Here is a 17,500-nt window from a genome sequence, read left to right on the forward strand (position 1 = left end):
TTTACAGTGTATGGAAATTCACGGCAGCATTTCTCTGGAACATGCTTTAGCCGCGATCATATTCAAAATTCAAAAGGTGTACTTCACAATGAAATCTGATGAAGAATGCATGTGAAAGCAACTCTTTGTAGTTGCAGCTCCTTCAAAACAGTCTCAGAGTTTTTCTGTCGAATAAATTGATCAAGAAATAAAATTTGGCCAAAAAATAAGTGACGAAATGTCGAGTCCCTGGACTTGAGTAATGTCTATTGGAGAACAATCTCGAACAATCAACGTCGGTGTTGTTGATGTTTTCTGGGATGTTTCACAATATGAGAGAGCAGCAAAAATTTCACAAGATTACATTCACACGGAGTTGGTTATTGCGGTTACAAATATAATCTCCAAATAATTTTTTTTAATCGGAAACACTGGAGTCATAAAGGATTCAGAATTACTGTACGACTTAATCGATAAATAAAAAACACACTCAGTCTATTCAAAGTGCTTCCACACTTTGAGAAACATTCTTACCTCTGAATCAAAGCGTGGGTCTTGGAGAGCATCATTGATATTCACTGGGAGCCCTGTTGAAGCAACCACTTCAGCAATGCTGTTGTTGATGATCCAGTCGGAGCAAGGAGATTTCTCCGGGCTACCTTCCAAAAAACAGCGCACTTTTTAATGTTGCTGGAATCATTTGTTTGGGTGAGACAGACATTGAAAATGCTTCTTTTCATTGAATTTCCATTCAGGGATTATACACATACGTACATAATTGAAATTTGTGTTCCAAAATAGGTCACTATTACAAAGCATTAAAATATCAAACACCATATCACTTATGGAATCACACAATCATCTACAGTGTTACAATGTCCAAGAAATATGTTGATCCTCCTCCACCCATTCCCCAGAAGAAACACATGTTAGTAATCCTACTATTCATTTGCAATTGGTCACTGGCTTTGACACCGGTGCAAAATTTTTTACTTCGGACCCTTGGGCATCAAAAAGCTGCACACTACATGGCCAAAAGCATGTGGACAGCCCTTCTAATTAGTGGATTCGGCTATTTCAGCCATACCCATTGCTGACAGGTGTATAAAATCAAGCACACAGCCATGCAATCTCCATCGACAAACACTGGCAGTAGAATGGGCCGTACTAAATAGCTCAGTGACTTTCAACGTGGCACCATCATAGGATGCCACCTTTCCAACAAGTCAGTTCGTTAAATTTCTGCTGAGCTTGAGCTGCTCCGGTCAACTATAAGTGCTGTTATTGTGAAGTGGAAACGTCTCAGAGCAACAACAGCTCAGCCATGGAGTGGTAGGCTACACAAGCTCACAGAACGGGACCGCCGAGTGCTGAGATGCGGAGTGTGGAAAAATCGTCTGTCGTCAGTTGCAACACTCACTACCAAGTTCCAAACTGCCTCAGGAAGCAACATCAGCACAATCACTGTTCGTTGAGAGTTTCATGAAATGTGTTTCCATGGCCGAGCAGCCACACACAAGCCTAAGATCACCATGCGCAATGCCAAGCGTCGGCTGGAGTGGTGTAAAGTTCACCGCCATTGAACTCTGAAGCAGTGGAAACACATTCTCTGGAGTGATGAATCACGCTTCACCATCTGGCAGTCCGACGGACGAATCTTGGTTTGGCAGATGCCAGAAGAATGCTATCTGTGTCTGAATGTATAGTGCCAACTGTATAGTTTGGTGGAGGAGGAATCATAGTCTGGGGCTGTTGTTCATGGTTCAAGCTCAGCCTCTTAGTTCCAGTGAAGGGAAATCTTAATGCTGAGGCATACAATGACATTCTAGACGATTTTGTGCTTCCAACTTTGTAGCAACAGTTTGGGGAAGGCCCTTTCCTGTTCCAGCATGACAATGCCCTCGTGTGCAAAGTGAGGTCCGTACAGAAATGGTTTGTTGAGATCGGTGTGGAAGAACTTGACTGTCCTGCACAGAGCCCTGATCCTCAACCCCATCGAACACCTTTGAAATGAATTGGAACGCCGACTGTGAGCCAGAGCTAATCGCCCAATATCAGTGTCTGACCTCACTAATGCTCTTGTGGCTGAATGGAAGCAAATCCCCACAGAAATGTTCCAACATCTAGTGGAAAGCCTTTCCAGAAGAGTGGAGGCTGCTATAGTAGCAAAGGGGAGACCAACTCCATATTAATGCCCATGATTACCTCCACCACCGAAGGGGAAGGAGGTTATGTTTTCACCCCTTTCTGTCTGTTTGTGTGTATGTTTGTTTGTGAGCAGGCTATCTCAAAAAGTTGTTGACAGATCTGGATGAAATTTTGTGGACAGGTGATGTGTGTGACATGGACGAACTGATTAGATTTTGGTGAAGATCCGGTTCCAGATCAGATTGCTAGAATTTGGGGGGGGGGGGGATTCTTCACCATTGAGAGAAAAGGCCAAAAAGGATGTATAACACGATATCTCAAAAAGTTGTCGACAGATTCGGACGGAACTTGGTGGACATGTTGGGTGTGTGGCAAGAACAAATTGGTTTAATTTTGGTGAAGATCCGAATTCGGATCTGGATACGAGAATTATTTAAGTTTTTATAAGTGATTCTTCGCCATTGAGAGATAGGGCCAAAAACGATATATAGCATGATATTTCAAAAATGTATTGGACCAGATGTGTTCTCGTAGATCAGGCATTATGTGACGGAGGTATGCCCTTTACCGAGTGCCCTTCTAGTTTTGGAATGAGATGTTGGATGAGCTGGTGTCCACATACTTTTGGCCACATAATGTATATTGAACAGTTTCAAATGGAGCACCTCGCCACCCTTAGAGCATTTAAACCTCATCAGATAAGGCAATAAATGTGAATTGTTGCTCCCAGGTTGCCGGCTGGATGACAGAAGACGCCATTTGCATTTTTGCCTGCTCCATCCCTACCACGTTTATAATTTTGTGTGGGCATGGGCAACTTGCTTGTCATGCCAATTTGGCTTCTTCATATTTTAAATCTAGCTAATGTGTAATACATTGGAAGCTTCAAATGGCAAAGTATGAAAATGCTGTGTCTACATTCAAAACGTGTGGAGTACTCGCATAACTCATGGGTTACTTCGGACTGTCCACTTTTCCATGTCATGGTTCATCAGAAACAAGATTTTTTTTTTTTTTTTTACACATTGCATTTATTTCTTGTATCCAGATCCGGATCTTCACTAAAATCGAATCAATTCGTCTTTGTCACACACCCAACCTGTCCACCAAGTTTCGTCTGAACCCATCCATAACTTTTGGAGATATGCTGCTCACAGACAGACAAACACACAGATAGGGGTGAAAACAACCTTGTCCACCTTTAGTAGTAGAGGTACAAAACTTCATTACTCAATTCTGATATGTTGAACAATAAACCACTACATTCAGCAACATTAAGATTATGGAAACAAAAGTTCAGCTAAAATAACGTCACAAAAAACTTTATTTTTGAGCTTTTGAAGGTCATCTTTTGATGTGACGTTCGCTGAACTTGTTTTCTTCATTGTTTTAATGATGTTAATTCTTTCTAAAATTGGGAAAATGAGTAACAAGTACAACGAGATGGTAAGAGGTAATGTAATGCACTTACCTTTTGGCTGTCTCACCTGTGTTTGATTTTTTTAAACTATAAATTAGAACTACAAATCTAACTATAAATTGTTAGATTTGTGCTTATTGCATCACAATGTTGCCCCCACCCCACCTCGGAAGGACATTATAGCGGGTATAAAATATTCCGCTGCATCTTTTGCAAAGAATAGGAGATTCCTAATTCCTGCCACCTTCAGTCAAAATTAAACCCAGCCAGCCGTTTAATAAAAGACTTGGGCCAAAAACTTTCCCCAAGCAACTCCCCAAGGTGGAAAAATAGGGGGTGCTAAAAGATATGGTTTTAGAGATAACGAGCAACAATATGTTTTATGTTTTTTTAACGTAACGTCACGGGACTGTGCGAAAATGTTTACGACCAGTAAAAAGACAAACTCTGGCTTCAAAGGTGTCAGGCATTTATCAATGAAAGAATGATTTCTGCTTCGTTTTGGAACACCATTCAGTATCCATCCATCCATCCATCAGGACCATACTCTGTGCAGAACGTTGGTGCTGCCTAAGCAGCCTCCTTGGCTATTGGGTACAATCCTGGATGGGTCACCACTCCAACACAGGATACCAGCAAGCTGGCACTAATTTTACTGACCTCAGAAGGATGACAGGCAGAGTCAACGCCCACCCGGTATTGAATTCAACTGCTGAGTGGGATTTGAACTTCAGGATCTTAGGATCCCAAGCCCACCACTCTAACCATGAAGCCAACACCAGACATGGTATACAGCTACAGCTGCTGTTATCACACACATTCGTTACCAAATGTATTTACATGACGGAGGACAGCACTGTAGATATTCTGAGACTCGATGCTTAACACATGCGTCTTCCTGTGCAGGACCCTATATATCTGGAGAATTAGTAAACCATTGGTAGTGACGGTGAGAAGCATCACCTGCTTTCCGTGTCACCACTGCACATCGGAGACGGGAGTTCAAAGGTCTTCGTAAATTTCACCACCTGTCAAAGAACAGAAAGATCAGTGTTCAAGCCGAGCTAATAGCTGACAATAATGGTGGTGCACCTCATATCTGGCAGTGATTAGTCTTTGGTGTATAAATATAGGTCATTGACGGTGTTCCAGCAAATGTCCAGGTTTATGATCGGCTAATTACTTCCTAAAACTGTCGACTTCTGTGCTTCATTTATGGCGGAGTTGAATCCAACTACAAAGTACCATTATTGTGTAGTGACTGTACAGAGAGTTTCATTAAGCATGACATTCTGTAGGGAGGTGTTAATTAAGCTGGATGTCTCTTCTTCAGTTATATGAATGCACACCGAACACACAACTATTAGATGAGTAACACGGCCACTGCAAACACCATGACAACATGTTAAATGGGAAGTGTGGCCAATTATTTTTCAAGCATTCCATCCATTTCTGAGCTATTCATGACAATACATTTAAGTTTATTTTCACAGTGCTTAATATTCTGTTCGACTGCTACAACAGGGTTAATGGGATAAAATATTTCACGCATTGTCATTTTTGCACACTTAATACACTTATGTCTCAACTTTGGGTTATTCGGCTCGGTTTTCATGTTTCATGGCCTGCTATGAGCAAGTGAGATGGAATTCAATAGTGAAAGCATCCTTCGGTAAGTTACATTCAACCAGGCTTTAATACAATTAATCAAAACTATTAATAATTATTTTATTTCAGCATCTAAAGCATTATGGATAGAAACATTTAATTCCCAAGTGATGTTTCTTCAGTAACTTTGGCTTTAGCAAGTTGTCGGTATCAAGAAGTGGGTAGACTTCTTATGTCAGGATGGCCCAGACGGACACTCTATTGGCTCAAAGCAACATAAATTGTCAAAAAAAATTTTTTACCTCTTCTGTTTTTGCATATGGCAGCTTGGCTGCCAGGTAGCTGTCATTTCTTGGAAGCACAGCTGTGCCACTGATGCTGTGCCCCTCTACCAGTACATTGGTACTCATTTTTTCAACCTTGGAAGGATGACAGGCTGAGTCAACCCCACCTCGTGTAAATTAAATTTCCAACAGGGCTCAAACTCAGGAACTGAACCAGCCACCCTAACCGCTAAGTCAACACCAGGCTTAAAAAAAAAGTCTCCCAAGATAGAACTTATAAACCTATGAATGACTGACCAGCAGTGTTGGGCTCAAAAGCGATAATCCGATAACAGATAATTATTGAAGTTAACTTTTTTTAGTCGGACTATTATCGGAAGTTAACTTCCATTTATCGTTATCGGACCAGTTAACTTCCGATAACTCGATTTTTTTGTCCGATAATGTCCGTTAATTTTTGGTCCGATAACATTTTTATCGTTTTACTTTTTTTCACCATCAGATAACATCAACATCAGAACGATGAGATCCGACGCCACCATGATTTAGGAAATAGAACAACACGACGAGTCAACTTCCCGTGATATTAAACTTGCACAAGGGGCGAAGCCTGCGCTCACACAGTTTTATGCACATGCGCATGGCACTCCTCGATGGCGATGCGAGCCGACGCCAAAAAATGCCGAGGCGCTGTATAAGTACTACGAGCATGGAAGAGCCGTCGGTTTACTGGCGGGAATACCAATCTTTACGTAATTACAAAAAAAAACAGTTCGTGTTTGTTAGAAATACATTAGAATTGAAGAATTAAAAATTAAAAAAAATTTTTTTTTTTTTTACTAACAGCACATAGACTCTAAAAAGACGCATAATGCTTATGTTATTCTTGGGTTTAGCATAAATAAGCCTTTTCTATGGGTTTTGCAGCTTTTCCCTTGTTTTTTTGAATTTTTGTTAAAAAGTAGTTATCGTTATTAGACTGGGTCAATTATCAAAAAATCTTAATCCCGAAGGCAAATGGTGTTGATTTATGGCATACAAGCTATTTAGGGGTATGGAGGGGTGCTGAACTCAAATCTGATGTATGCCCAGGTCAAAAATGGCCGATAATGCCTTAAAATTGAGAAATCCAAGATGGCCGCCAACGACGGGCTGAAATGTATTTATGTTCATATCTTTTTGACTAAACAAGGTAGAAACTTGAATGAAATGTGCTTTTCTAGGTTTTCATATATGGGGAATCCAATACCATATTCAGTTTTGATATAAAATGTGAAGAAACTGATTGAAGATGAATAATTCGTCACCCAGATAAGATCCACAAGCAGGTTTATCCTCTGTGTCCAGGAATAATTTACTCAGTTTGCAGTTTTTTCTCATTGCAGATATATCCAATATAATATAATCCAAACACTAATAATATAATATATAATAATAATGATAATAATAATAATATGTGAGGGCTCACAATCCCACAGGCGGGCTCCCTGTGGATCGTCCAGGTCCTGGTTGCTAAGCAGTTACGTTGCTAAGCATAATTACAATGATATACAAAGATGTTCACATCAAATATTCCATTACAGCATATTATTTTGGATTATATTATTATTATTTAGATTATATTATATTGGATATATTATATTTGTAACGCAGAGTTTTCAAGTTGGCCATGTGACTCTTTTTATTTACTCCAAAGCAGAACAAAAGGACCTAACAATACATAATATTAATACACAGTTCCTAGATAATTACAGGACTTGTTTGAGGCAGACACTGACTAATTCTGGAGTAGTAGTAGGCAGATAGACTACTTAATCCATCTCCGATGCTTGTCCAAGCCATGTAGGCTCATGTAGAAATAATGAATACAAAATTACAAAATGAAATAACCTCTCGAAAACTACCTCTAAAATACGAATAATAGTCAGCATAGTGCTTACCCTGACGTCTGCAATACGTAATCACTATAAAAGGACAGAAAAGGAATATAAGTAAGTGCATGATCTCAAAGCACGTGTTCTCGAATCATGCGAACATGCGACACAAAACTACTGAAAATACCCCTAATACTACGTGAAAACACTGCAGAAACCAAAGCTACGAAAGCAATAGACACTAATCAAAATATGTATGGTCATTATAAGCGATAATAACTACAACTTACAGAGTAAACAGCCCCAAAACATGGGCCAATATCGCAATTGCTCCTGAAACGTTTTCTCAACGTAGCGGCTTGGTAACCGCGCGACGTAACAGCTTAGCAACCAGGACCTGGACGATCCACAGGGAGCCCGCCTGTGGGATTGTGAGCCCTCACATATTGTTATTATTATTATATATATTATATTATTAGTATTTGGGTTATATTATATTGGGTATATCTGCAATGAGAAAAAACTGCAAACTGAGTAAATTATTCCTGGACACATAGGATCAACCTGCTTGTGGATCTTATCTGGTCGACTAATTATTCATCTTCAATCAGGTTCTTCACATTTTATATCAAAACTGAATATGGCATTGGATTCCCCATATATGAAAACATACAAAAAGCACATTTCATTCAAGTTTCTACCTTGTTTGGTCAAAAAGATATGAACATAAATACATTTCAGCCCGTCGTTGGCGGCCATCTTGGATTTCTCGATTTTAAGGCATTATCGGCCATTTTTGAGCTGTGCATACATCAGATTTGAGTTCAGCACCCCTCAATACCCCTAAATAGCTTGTATGCCATAAATTAACACCATTTGCCTTCAGCACTTTAAATATCCACATTTTCACAAATTTTGCGTTGTCTATATCGGATTATCGTTAACTTCCGATAACTTTGTATTATAATTACTGGATTATTGTTATCGGACTTAAAAATTGGGGTTATCGGATTATCGTTATCGGAGTTAACTTTTTGGTTATCAGTGCCCAACACTGCTGACCAGTCATCTGCGGAGAATTCTCCATCCAATAACATTCATTAAAATTTGGGGCATCATCAATGAACAAGAAAAATGAGAGACCCAAAAGTGCCCTTTTGTCACTCTTATTCTTCTTATTCTTTTCTGAAAGGTTGAAAGGATTAATATCTTGAAAGGATTCCACAAAAAGTGTGCAAAACTGCATTCCTTTATGAAGGAATCGGAAGGGAGCAGAGGGGTGGGCAGGACTACGACTATCAATCAGCAAGATGGGGGCAGGGCCATCAGACACATTTTCTCAAGGGCCAATCAGACTTGTATGGCTGTGGTTAATGATGGAATATGATCATGTGGAGGTTTGAACAGCAGCTTGTAAAACAGCCGCTAGGGTTCAAAGGGTTAATACCCCGAAGACCCTCGAAGACCCCTACGACCCTTTAAGACCCTTAATACCCTAAGACCTTCGAAAATGCCCAAGACCCTTAAGACCCCTAGGACCCTGAAGATCCCCCAAAGCCCGAATACTTTTAAAACCCCGAAGACTCCTAATACCCCCAAAGACTTTTAAGACCCCAAAGACTATTTATAACCCAAAAACCGAAAAGACCTTTCAGAACCCAAAGATCCGTGAGACCATTAAGACTCTTTATACTACTAAGACCCAGGAGACCTTAAAGACACTTATGACCCTTCAGATCCCAAATAACCTTAATACACCTAAGACCCTTGAAGACCCTTAAGACCTGGAAGACCATTAATACCCCAAAGACCCTTAAGACCCAGAAGACCCTTAAGACCCCAAAGAAGCTTGATAATTCAAAGACCCTTGAAGACCCTTAAGACCCAGAAGACCGTTTCAGACCCCTAAGACCTCATGAAAGCCCAAAGACCTCAAACTGTTCAAAGCCCAAAGACCCTTGAGACCTCCAAGACCCATCGGACAGTTTAAACCCAAAAGACCTGTAAGACCCTTTAACCACCCTTAATATGCAGAAGACCCTTTAAGACCATTAATACACCAAAGATCCTTGAAGACCCAGAAGATCCCTTAAGACCTCCTAACTTCCTTTATATCCCAAGACCTTTAAGACCCCTAAAACCCTCAAGATCCTTAAAGACCCACAACACCATTTAAACCCCAAAGATCCTTGAAGACCCCTACAACCCTCAACACCCCCAAAGACTCTTTAGATCCCAAAAGACCCTTTAAGACCCCCTAAAGACTCCCAAGATGCTTTAAGACCCCTACAACCCTCAAGACCCCTTTACCTTTAATAACCTCTTGACACTTTAGACACCTTTAGATACCTTTACCCTCGAGACCTGCTCGTGCTTAACACAACACAAATCCTGAATAAATAAATTAATTCCGTGCAATAACAATGAAATACTCGAGTATGTAAACACATTTCCAAACCTAGAAGGGTACTTGGTAGAGCGCATACCTCCGCCACATAATACCTGATCCACGAGAACATATCGGACCCAAGATATTTTTTTGAAATATCATGATATACAGCACTATATCGTTTTTGGCCCTATCTCTCAATGGCGAAGAATCATGTTAAAAATTAAATAATTCTCATATCCAGATTCGGTTTCGGATCTTCACCACAATCGAATCAATTCATCCTTGCCACAGACACACAACGAACGTGTCCACCAAATTTTCCATTTTGCAAGTAACAAACAGACAGAGAGGGGTGAAAACATAACCTCCTTCATCTTCGGTGGTGGAGGTAAACATTTAATAGGTTGTTGGATTGTTCTTTCAAAAAGTCTGTAAACAAGGTCGGGGATGGTCACAATAAATGATCATGTGAAACCCCCATCCCTACATATTTCTTTGAATAATGATTGTCCCTACGCAAGACAGTGTGTGTGTGTGTGTGTGTGTGTGTGTGTGTGTGTGTGTGTGTGTGTGTGTGTGTGTGTGTGTGTGTGTGTGTGTGTGTGTGTGTGTGTGTGTGTGTGTGTGTGTGTGTGTGTGTGTGTGTGTGTGTGTGTGAGTGAGTGTTGTAGACTGCATGCACACGTGCGCGTGTTTATGCCTCCACTGACGATGTCGCTGGTGCCATTATGTTTTGGGGTTATCCGTCCGTCCGTGAAAATTTTCTTGGTTTTTCTCTGCAACCGCTTATCCCAGGGGGTGGAGCCAAAAAGGTCAAGTACCAAAAATGCAATTATCGGCAGATTTTTGAACTTTTTTTTTTTAAATGAAATTTTGTATTTGCAATCAACACTGGGGGACATATAAAAATGGAAAAAAACGGAAAAACGGAAAAAATATTGACTCAAAATTTTATATTGGATCATTCCTGGTGCAATGTTTCGCCACCTTTCAACCTTGCTTTTGGTGGGAAGCGTGGGGATTTGCGATGGCATGCCATCGACTTTGCTCAAGTTCACTTTTCTATAATATGGATCAAAGTTTTTAATCTTTTTAATCATAAACCATTGTGTTGGCCTTTTTGGAATTCCCTTGTGAGAAAATCACTCCCAATGCTTGAATTCAAGGTCCAGATCTCAAAGTATGTTGATTTATGCACTGTCCACTCATGTCCAATTCCTGCATTAAGTTCATTGATCCGTCCTAATACCTCTTCCCTGAATGTGATGCCTGTACAAGTTCCTCCGAGAGCCTTAAATCACTGTTTTTAACAAATACAAAAACACAACATTTGTGCAGCTTTTGCGTGAAAATTCATTGTTGGAAAGCGAAAGAAAATATTTTGAACAACAGATGCTGAATGAAGGACTGCATTGAAGTAAATAGATAGACAGTCAGTAGAACTTACTGGTGATTCGACTTCCTCCAAAAGAAGCACGGAGCATCTCTCGCATTGCAACAGTGCCTGGGCCCGATGCATAATCTTCCGAACAATCTTCTCCAAGTTCGTCTGCTCCTCAAACAGGTCATTTACGACCTCCAGCAATGCCTACAGTGAGAATATCAAAATGGCGAAATGCAAACTTTTAATCAGCCGTGCAGCTGATTGGAGTGGAATGAACGAGGGCGCAAGGCAAGGAGAGAAATGGAATTAGCGAGGAAGAAAGATGACGAGGGCAACCTCTGTCATTCGACTTCATACGAACAATTAAGAGACAATAAAACAACATTCTTTGAATTCGCAAAAGTCCAACCCATCAAACATTATCTTATCAAAGTTATGACCTTCATTTATAAAATTACAATTTTTCTCTCCTCGATGTATTTCACTTTCTCACATATATATTTTCTGAATGGACATTGTCTGTTCTATTTCATAGCCATTTTCAAGATATTTTCAATGTTTCGCATTACCGAATCAAAGCTTTTACTGTTTTTATAAGGAATGTCTGGGAAGACAATGGCAAACCACCCAGTATAACCCTTGCCAAGAAACTGCATTGGCAGTACTGAACGTTCCTTCAGGCGGAACACCAGAATCTTCTTCATCTTTCGGCTTGCTCCCGTTAGGGGTCGCCACAGCGGATCAACAGTCTCCATTTCGCTCTATCCTCCACATCTTCCATTGACACTCCAACCACCCGCATGTCCGCCCTCACCACATCCATGAACCTCTTCTTTGGCCTTCCTCTTCTCCTCCTGCCTGGCGGCTCCATCTTCAACATCCTTCTCCCGATATACTCCGTTTCCCTCCTGTGCACATGTCCAAACCATCTCAATCTCGCCTCTCTCACTTTGTCTCCAAACCGTCCTACCTGCGCTGTCCCTCTAATATACTCATTCCTTATCCTGTCCATCCTCGTCACTCCCAACGAGAATCGCAACATCTTTAACTCTGCCACCTCCAGCTCTGCTTCCTGTCTTTTTGTTAGCGCCACCGCCTCCAAACCATACAACATAGCTGGTCTCACTACCGTCTTATATACTTTCCCCTTCACTCTTGCAGCTACCCTTCTGTCACAAATCACTCCTGCAACTCTTCTCCACCCACTCCATCCTGCCTGCACTCTCTTTTTCACTTCTCTCCCACACTCTCCGTTACTTTGGACAGTTGATCCCAAGTATTTAAACCAATCCACCTTCCCCACCTCAACTCCTTGCAACCGCACCATACCACCACCCTCCCTCTCATTTACGCACATGTACTCCGTCTTACTCCAACTGACTATCATTCCCCTTCTCTCCAGTGCGTACCTCCACCTCTCAAGGCTCGTCTCAGCCTGCTCCCTACTCTCCCTACAGATCATGATGTCATCCGCGAACATCACAGTCCATGGAGACTCCAGTCTGATCTGGTCCGTCAACCTGTCCATCACCATTGCAAACAGGAAAAGGCTCAGAGTCGATCCTTGGTGCAATCCCACTTTTACCTGAAACCGGTCCGCATTCCTACCGCACACCTCACCGCTGTCACACCGTCCTCATACATATCCTGCACAATCCTCACATACTTCTCCACCACTCCTGACTTCCTCATACAATGGCACAACTCCTCTCTTGGTATCCTGTCATAAGATTTCTCTAAATCCACAAACGCACAATGTAACTCCTTCTGGCCTTCCCGATACTTCTCCATCCACATTATCAAAGCAAACATCGCATCAGTGGTGCTCTTTCCTGGCATAAAACTATATACTGCTCACAAATAATCACCTCTCCTCTCAACCTAACTTCCACTACCCTTTCCCACACCTTCATGGTGTGGCTTAACAACTTTATCCCTCTGTAATTTCCACAGCTCTGCACATCACCCTTATTCTTGAAAATCGGAACCAGTACACTTAATCTCCACTCCTCCGGCATCCTCTCACTTTCCAAGACTTTATTAAACAATCTGGTTAACAACCCCACTGCCATCTCTCCTAAGCACTTCCATGCCTCCACTGGTATACCATCTGGGCCAACCGCCTTTCCACTTTTCATCTTCTTCATAGCAGTCCTCACTTCATCCTTACTGATCCACCCCACTTCCAGATTCACTATCTCCACCTCTTCCAACCTTCTCTCTCTCTCATTTTCTTCATTCATCAGCTCCTCAAAGTACTCCATCCACCTTCTCAACACACTCTCCTCGCTCGTCAGCACATTCCCATTTGCGTCCTTTATCACCCTAACCTGCAGCACATCCTTCCCAGCTCGGTCCCTCTGTCTTGCCAATCGGTATAAATCCTTTTCCCCTTCATTTGTATCCAACTTCTCATACAGCTCGTCATATGCCTTTTCCTTGGCCTTTGCCACCTCTCTTTTTGCCTTTCGCCGCCACTTCTTGTACTCCTGCCTACTTTCTTCATCTCTCTGACTATCCCACTTCTTTTTCGCCAACCCCTTCTTCCTGATACTTTCCTGTACTTCCTCATTCCACCACCAAGTCTCCTTATCTTCCTTCCTCTGTCCAGATGTCACACCAAGTACCTTCCTAGCTATCTCCCTCACAACTTCTGCTGTCATTGCCCAATCATCCCACCCATCTTTACCACCATCCAACGCCTGTCTCACCTCCTCCCTAAATTTCACGCAACAGTCTTCCTCCTTCAGCTTCCACCATCTGGTCCTTGGTTCAGCCCTCACTTTCTTCCTCAACCTCACCTCTAAAGTCATCCTACAGACCACCAATCGATGCTGTCGAGCTACACTCTCCCCTGCCACCACCTTACAGTCACTAATCTCTTTCAGGTTGCATCTCCTGCTTAAGATGTAATCCACCTGTGTGCACTTTCCTCCACTCTTGTATGTCACCCTGTGTTCCTCCTTCTTCTTGAAATACGTATTTACCACTGCCATTTCCATTCTTTTTGCAAACTCTACCACCATTCGCCCTTCCACATTTCTCTTGTTGAGACCGTACCTCCCCATCACCTCCTCATCCTCTTTATTCCCTTCCCCAACATGTCCATTGAAATCTGCTCCAATCACCACTCTTTCATCCTTGGATACACTCTCCACCACTTCATCTAACTCACTCCAGAAATCTTCTTTATATTCCATCTCACACCCCATATGTGGGGCATATGCACTGATGACATTCATCATCACCCCTTCAATTTCCAACTTCACACTCATCACTCAGTCAGACACTCTCCTCACCTCCAATACCCTCTTGACATAATCTTCCTTCAGGATTACCCCGCCACCATTTCTCCTCCCATCCACACCATGGTAGAACAGTTTAAAACCACCTCCAATGCTCCTCGCCTTACTCCCCATCCACTTGGTCTCTTGTACACACAGTATGTCCACCTTTCTTCTCTCCATCATATCAGCCAACTCTCGCCCTTTGCCAGTCATCGTCCCAACATTCAGAGTTCCAACTCTCACCTCCACACTTCTACCCTTCCCCCTCTCCCACTGCCTCCGGACTCGCCTTCCCCGTCTCCTTCTCCTCCTTCGCCCAGCAGTAGCACAATTTCCACTGGTACCCTGCTGACCACCGGTACCGGTGGCGGTCGTTGGTAACCTGGGCCTCAACCGATCCGGTATGGAAATTCGTTTTGTTGTCCGCATAATGATTTGGCATATAATAGGTTTTTACGCCGGATGCCCTTCCTGACGCAACCCTGGTCGCCTCTTACGACACACAGGGATATGGTACACCTATTCTAACTGGGGCATACACCGGGCCCAGTACAACTGGTACTCATTTCGCCGACCTCAGAAGGATGGCAGGCTGAGTCAACCCCCTGGTGTTTTCGACTTGGTTTATTTATATATATACATATATATATATATATATATATATATATATATATATATATATATATATATATACATATATACATATATACATATATATATATATATACATATATTAATTCAGTGTCCCAACGGGGCTTGAACTCAGGATCTTTTGGGTCCTGATGGGTCCCAAGTCACTGCCCTAACCACTGCACCAACACCAGGATTCCAGAACACCAGAATATGAATATGAAAAATAGTGGGGCAACTTAGCATAACAATTGTGCATTTTGTGAGGAAAGCACCAAATTTGGCACACTAGTAGCCTATCATATTATGAACAGATTTGGATATTGGGCCATCTCAAAATTTTAATGGCAGAGGAAAATGGCTGCCACAGCCATCAGCGGCTGAATTTGAGATGGCCCAATATCCAAATCTGTTCATAATATGATGGGCTACTAGTGTGCCAAATTTGGTGCTTTCCTCACAAAATGCACAATCGTTATGCTATATTTAGCTAAGTTGCCCCACTAAAAGGAACGTATGACATTCACTTATACAATGCTTTCAAAAGCTTCAACAGATAGCCACAACAAGTGGAGATACTAATTAACTTGGATTTAAAATGTGACCCGGTTTACATGACTGGTGCTGATTTCAGGCCAAGAACATAACATGTACGATGTACGTACCGGGGGAAAGTATTGAAAATGTAAATTTGTGAGTAAACGAGAGGAAGGGGAGGGTACGCTCTATGTAGTGAAATGGGAGAGGATAATATATTTTTGCGACTTTTAATATTTTATGTAATGCGTACAGGGTACACACAAAGTGACCAGGGTGAGGTATCTCCATGTTCGTATTTGTCCGTATGATCAGATCATCACAGTCCCAACTCATTACCTCCACCACCGAAGGGGAAGGAGGTTGTTTTCACCCCTCTCTGTCTGTTTGTTTGTTTGTTTGTTTGTCTGTCTGTCTGTGTGCAGGATATCTCAAAAAGTTGTGGGCATATCCAGATGAAATTTTGTGGACAGTTTAGATGTGTGACCATGATGAATTGATTAGATTTTGGTGAAGATCTGAATCTGGATCTGGATACGAGAATTATTTAATTTTTAAAGTCATTCTTCACCATTGAGAGATCGGGCCAAAAATGATTAAATAGCATGATATTTCAAAAATGTATGTCGGACGTGGCTGTAAGTAAAAGTGTTGAAACTTATTACTCACATATTTCTGAGTCATTCTTAAAAGTAGCAAAAGAGCTGAAGTTATTTGTAAATGATATGTTCTCGTGGATCAGGCATTGCGTGGCAGAGATATGCGCTCGACCAAGTGCCCTTTTAGTTTTATTAATTAACATCATCATCATCATCATCATCATCATCATCATCATCATCATCATCCATTGTCAGTCCACTGCTGGAAGAAAGTCTAATCAGCATTGTCATGTGAAATGTCTGACAAAGGCTTCTTCCAATAATTTTCTTGATTGACATACAATTAACCAAAAATAAGAATTTACCGACAACTTATAATGTCCGATTTACTCCAATTTACGTAGATTAGAAAATAAATTGACCGCCACTTGGTGGCCACTCTGTCGATGATCCCAAAGCTGAGAAATTGTATGAGAAAAGTCCATTTGTATAAATCAAAACAACATTGATCATGGTTTCTAAAAATTCATTGACTGTAACTCCTTGCGCTTCAGAAATTTCTTTCACTATATGGTATTATGTAGGACGAGGTAAAAGTGTTGAAACATATTACTCACATATTTCTGAGTCATTCTGAAAAGTAGAAAAAGAGCTGAAATTATTTGTAAATGACCAAAGTGAAAGCGAAAATTCTCTCAACAACCAATTGAGTCTTGGTGACATGCATCGAAATGCAACGGCTTGTTACTAACATGCATCGCAGACATTGTGACATGTATTGAAATGCAATGGCTTATAAATACTGCATACGTGAATGGAATATTTTTGCAAGAAATGTTTTACTTTTTGGTGTTTCACAAGCTAAAATAAAATTGACAAGGTTAAAAAAATGATGTAACTTATCTCTAAAGTCCTTAAGCAAAGCAATAATTTATGTCCAAATGATTTTTTAATACACAGAAAAACAGAATTGCAACAGGAATTTGAGGGTTGATCTGTAACTCCGAGGCCGAACATAAAAATTAAATGATCTATACTACTAAAAGGTAATGTGTGTGTGTGTGTTTTTTTTTTTTCACAAAGCATAACATATTCTTTCTGATTACTCCCCTACCACCCATATCTATATATCTCTCTATCTCTCTATCTCTCTATCTCTCTATCTCTCTATCTCTCTATCTCTCTATCTCTCTATCTCTCTATCTCTCTATCTCTCTATCTCTATCTCTATCTCTATCTCTATCTCTATCTCTCCCTCTCTCCCCCCCCCCTCCCCCGTCTCTGGATGGATCCGGACAGGTCATTCTGGATAGTGGTTATCTCCATATATGTCTGGATTGGTGGTTATGTCTGGGTGG

At 41.3% G+C, this 17,500-nt stretch overlaps 1 protein-coding gene across 7 annotated transcripts in view; it reads right to left on the bottom strand.

Annotated features, from left to right (window-relative positions):
• The window catches only part of PDE11A (phosphodiesterase 11A), a 324,082-nt gene that overhangs the window by 181,957 nt on the left and 124,625 nt on the right, over positions 1-17,500 (bottom strand). For all 7 annotated transcript variants that reach the window (XR_015061190.1, XM_085893118.1, XM_085893115.1 and 4 more), the window contains exons 5-7: positions 11,153-11,293; positions 4,511-4,575; positions 514-634 (exon numbers count right to left, since the gene is read on the bottom strand). Coding sequence is in view for 6 of the 7 variants with exons in the window: in XM_085893118.1 (XP_085749244.1) it covers positions 514-634; positions 4,511-4,575; positions 11,153-11,293 (327 nt within the window). In the remaining variant the exon portion in view is untranslated. The remainder of the gene's footprint in view (positions 1-513; positions 635-4,510; positions 4,576-11,152; positions 11,294-17,500) is intronic.

Source organism: Eptatretus burgeri, chromosome 8, assembly GCF_056783735.1.
Source record: "Eptatretus burgeri isolate ZD-2024b chromosome 8, Ebu_testis_v1, whole genome shotgun sequence".
Classification (NCBI taxonomy): Eukaryota; Metazoa; Chordata; class Myxini; order Myxiniformes; family Myxinidae; genus Eptatretus; species Eptatretus burgeri.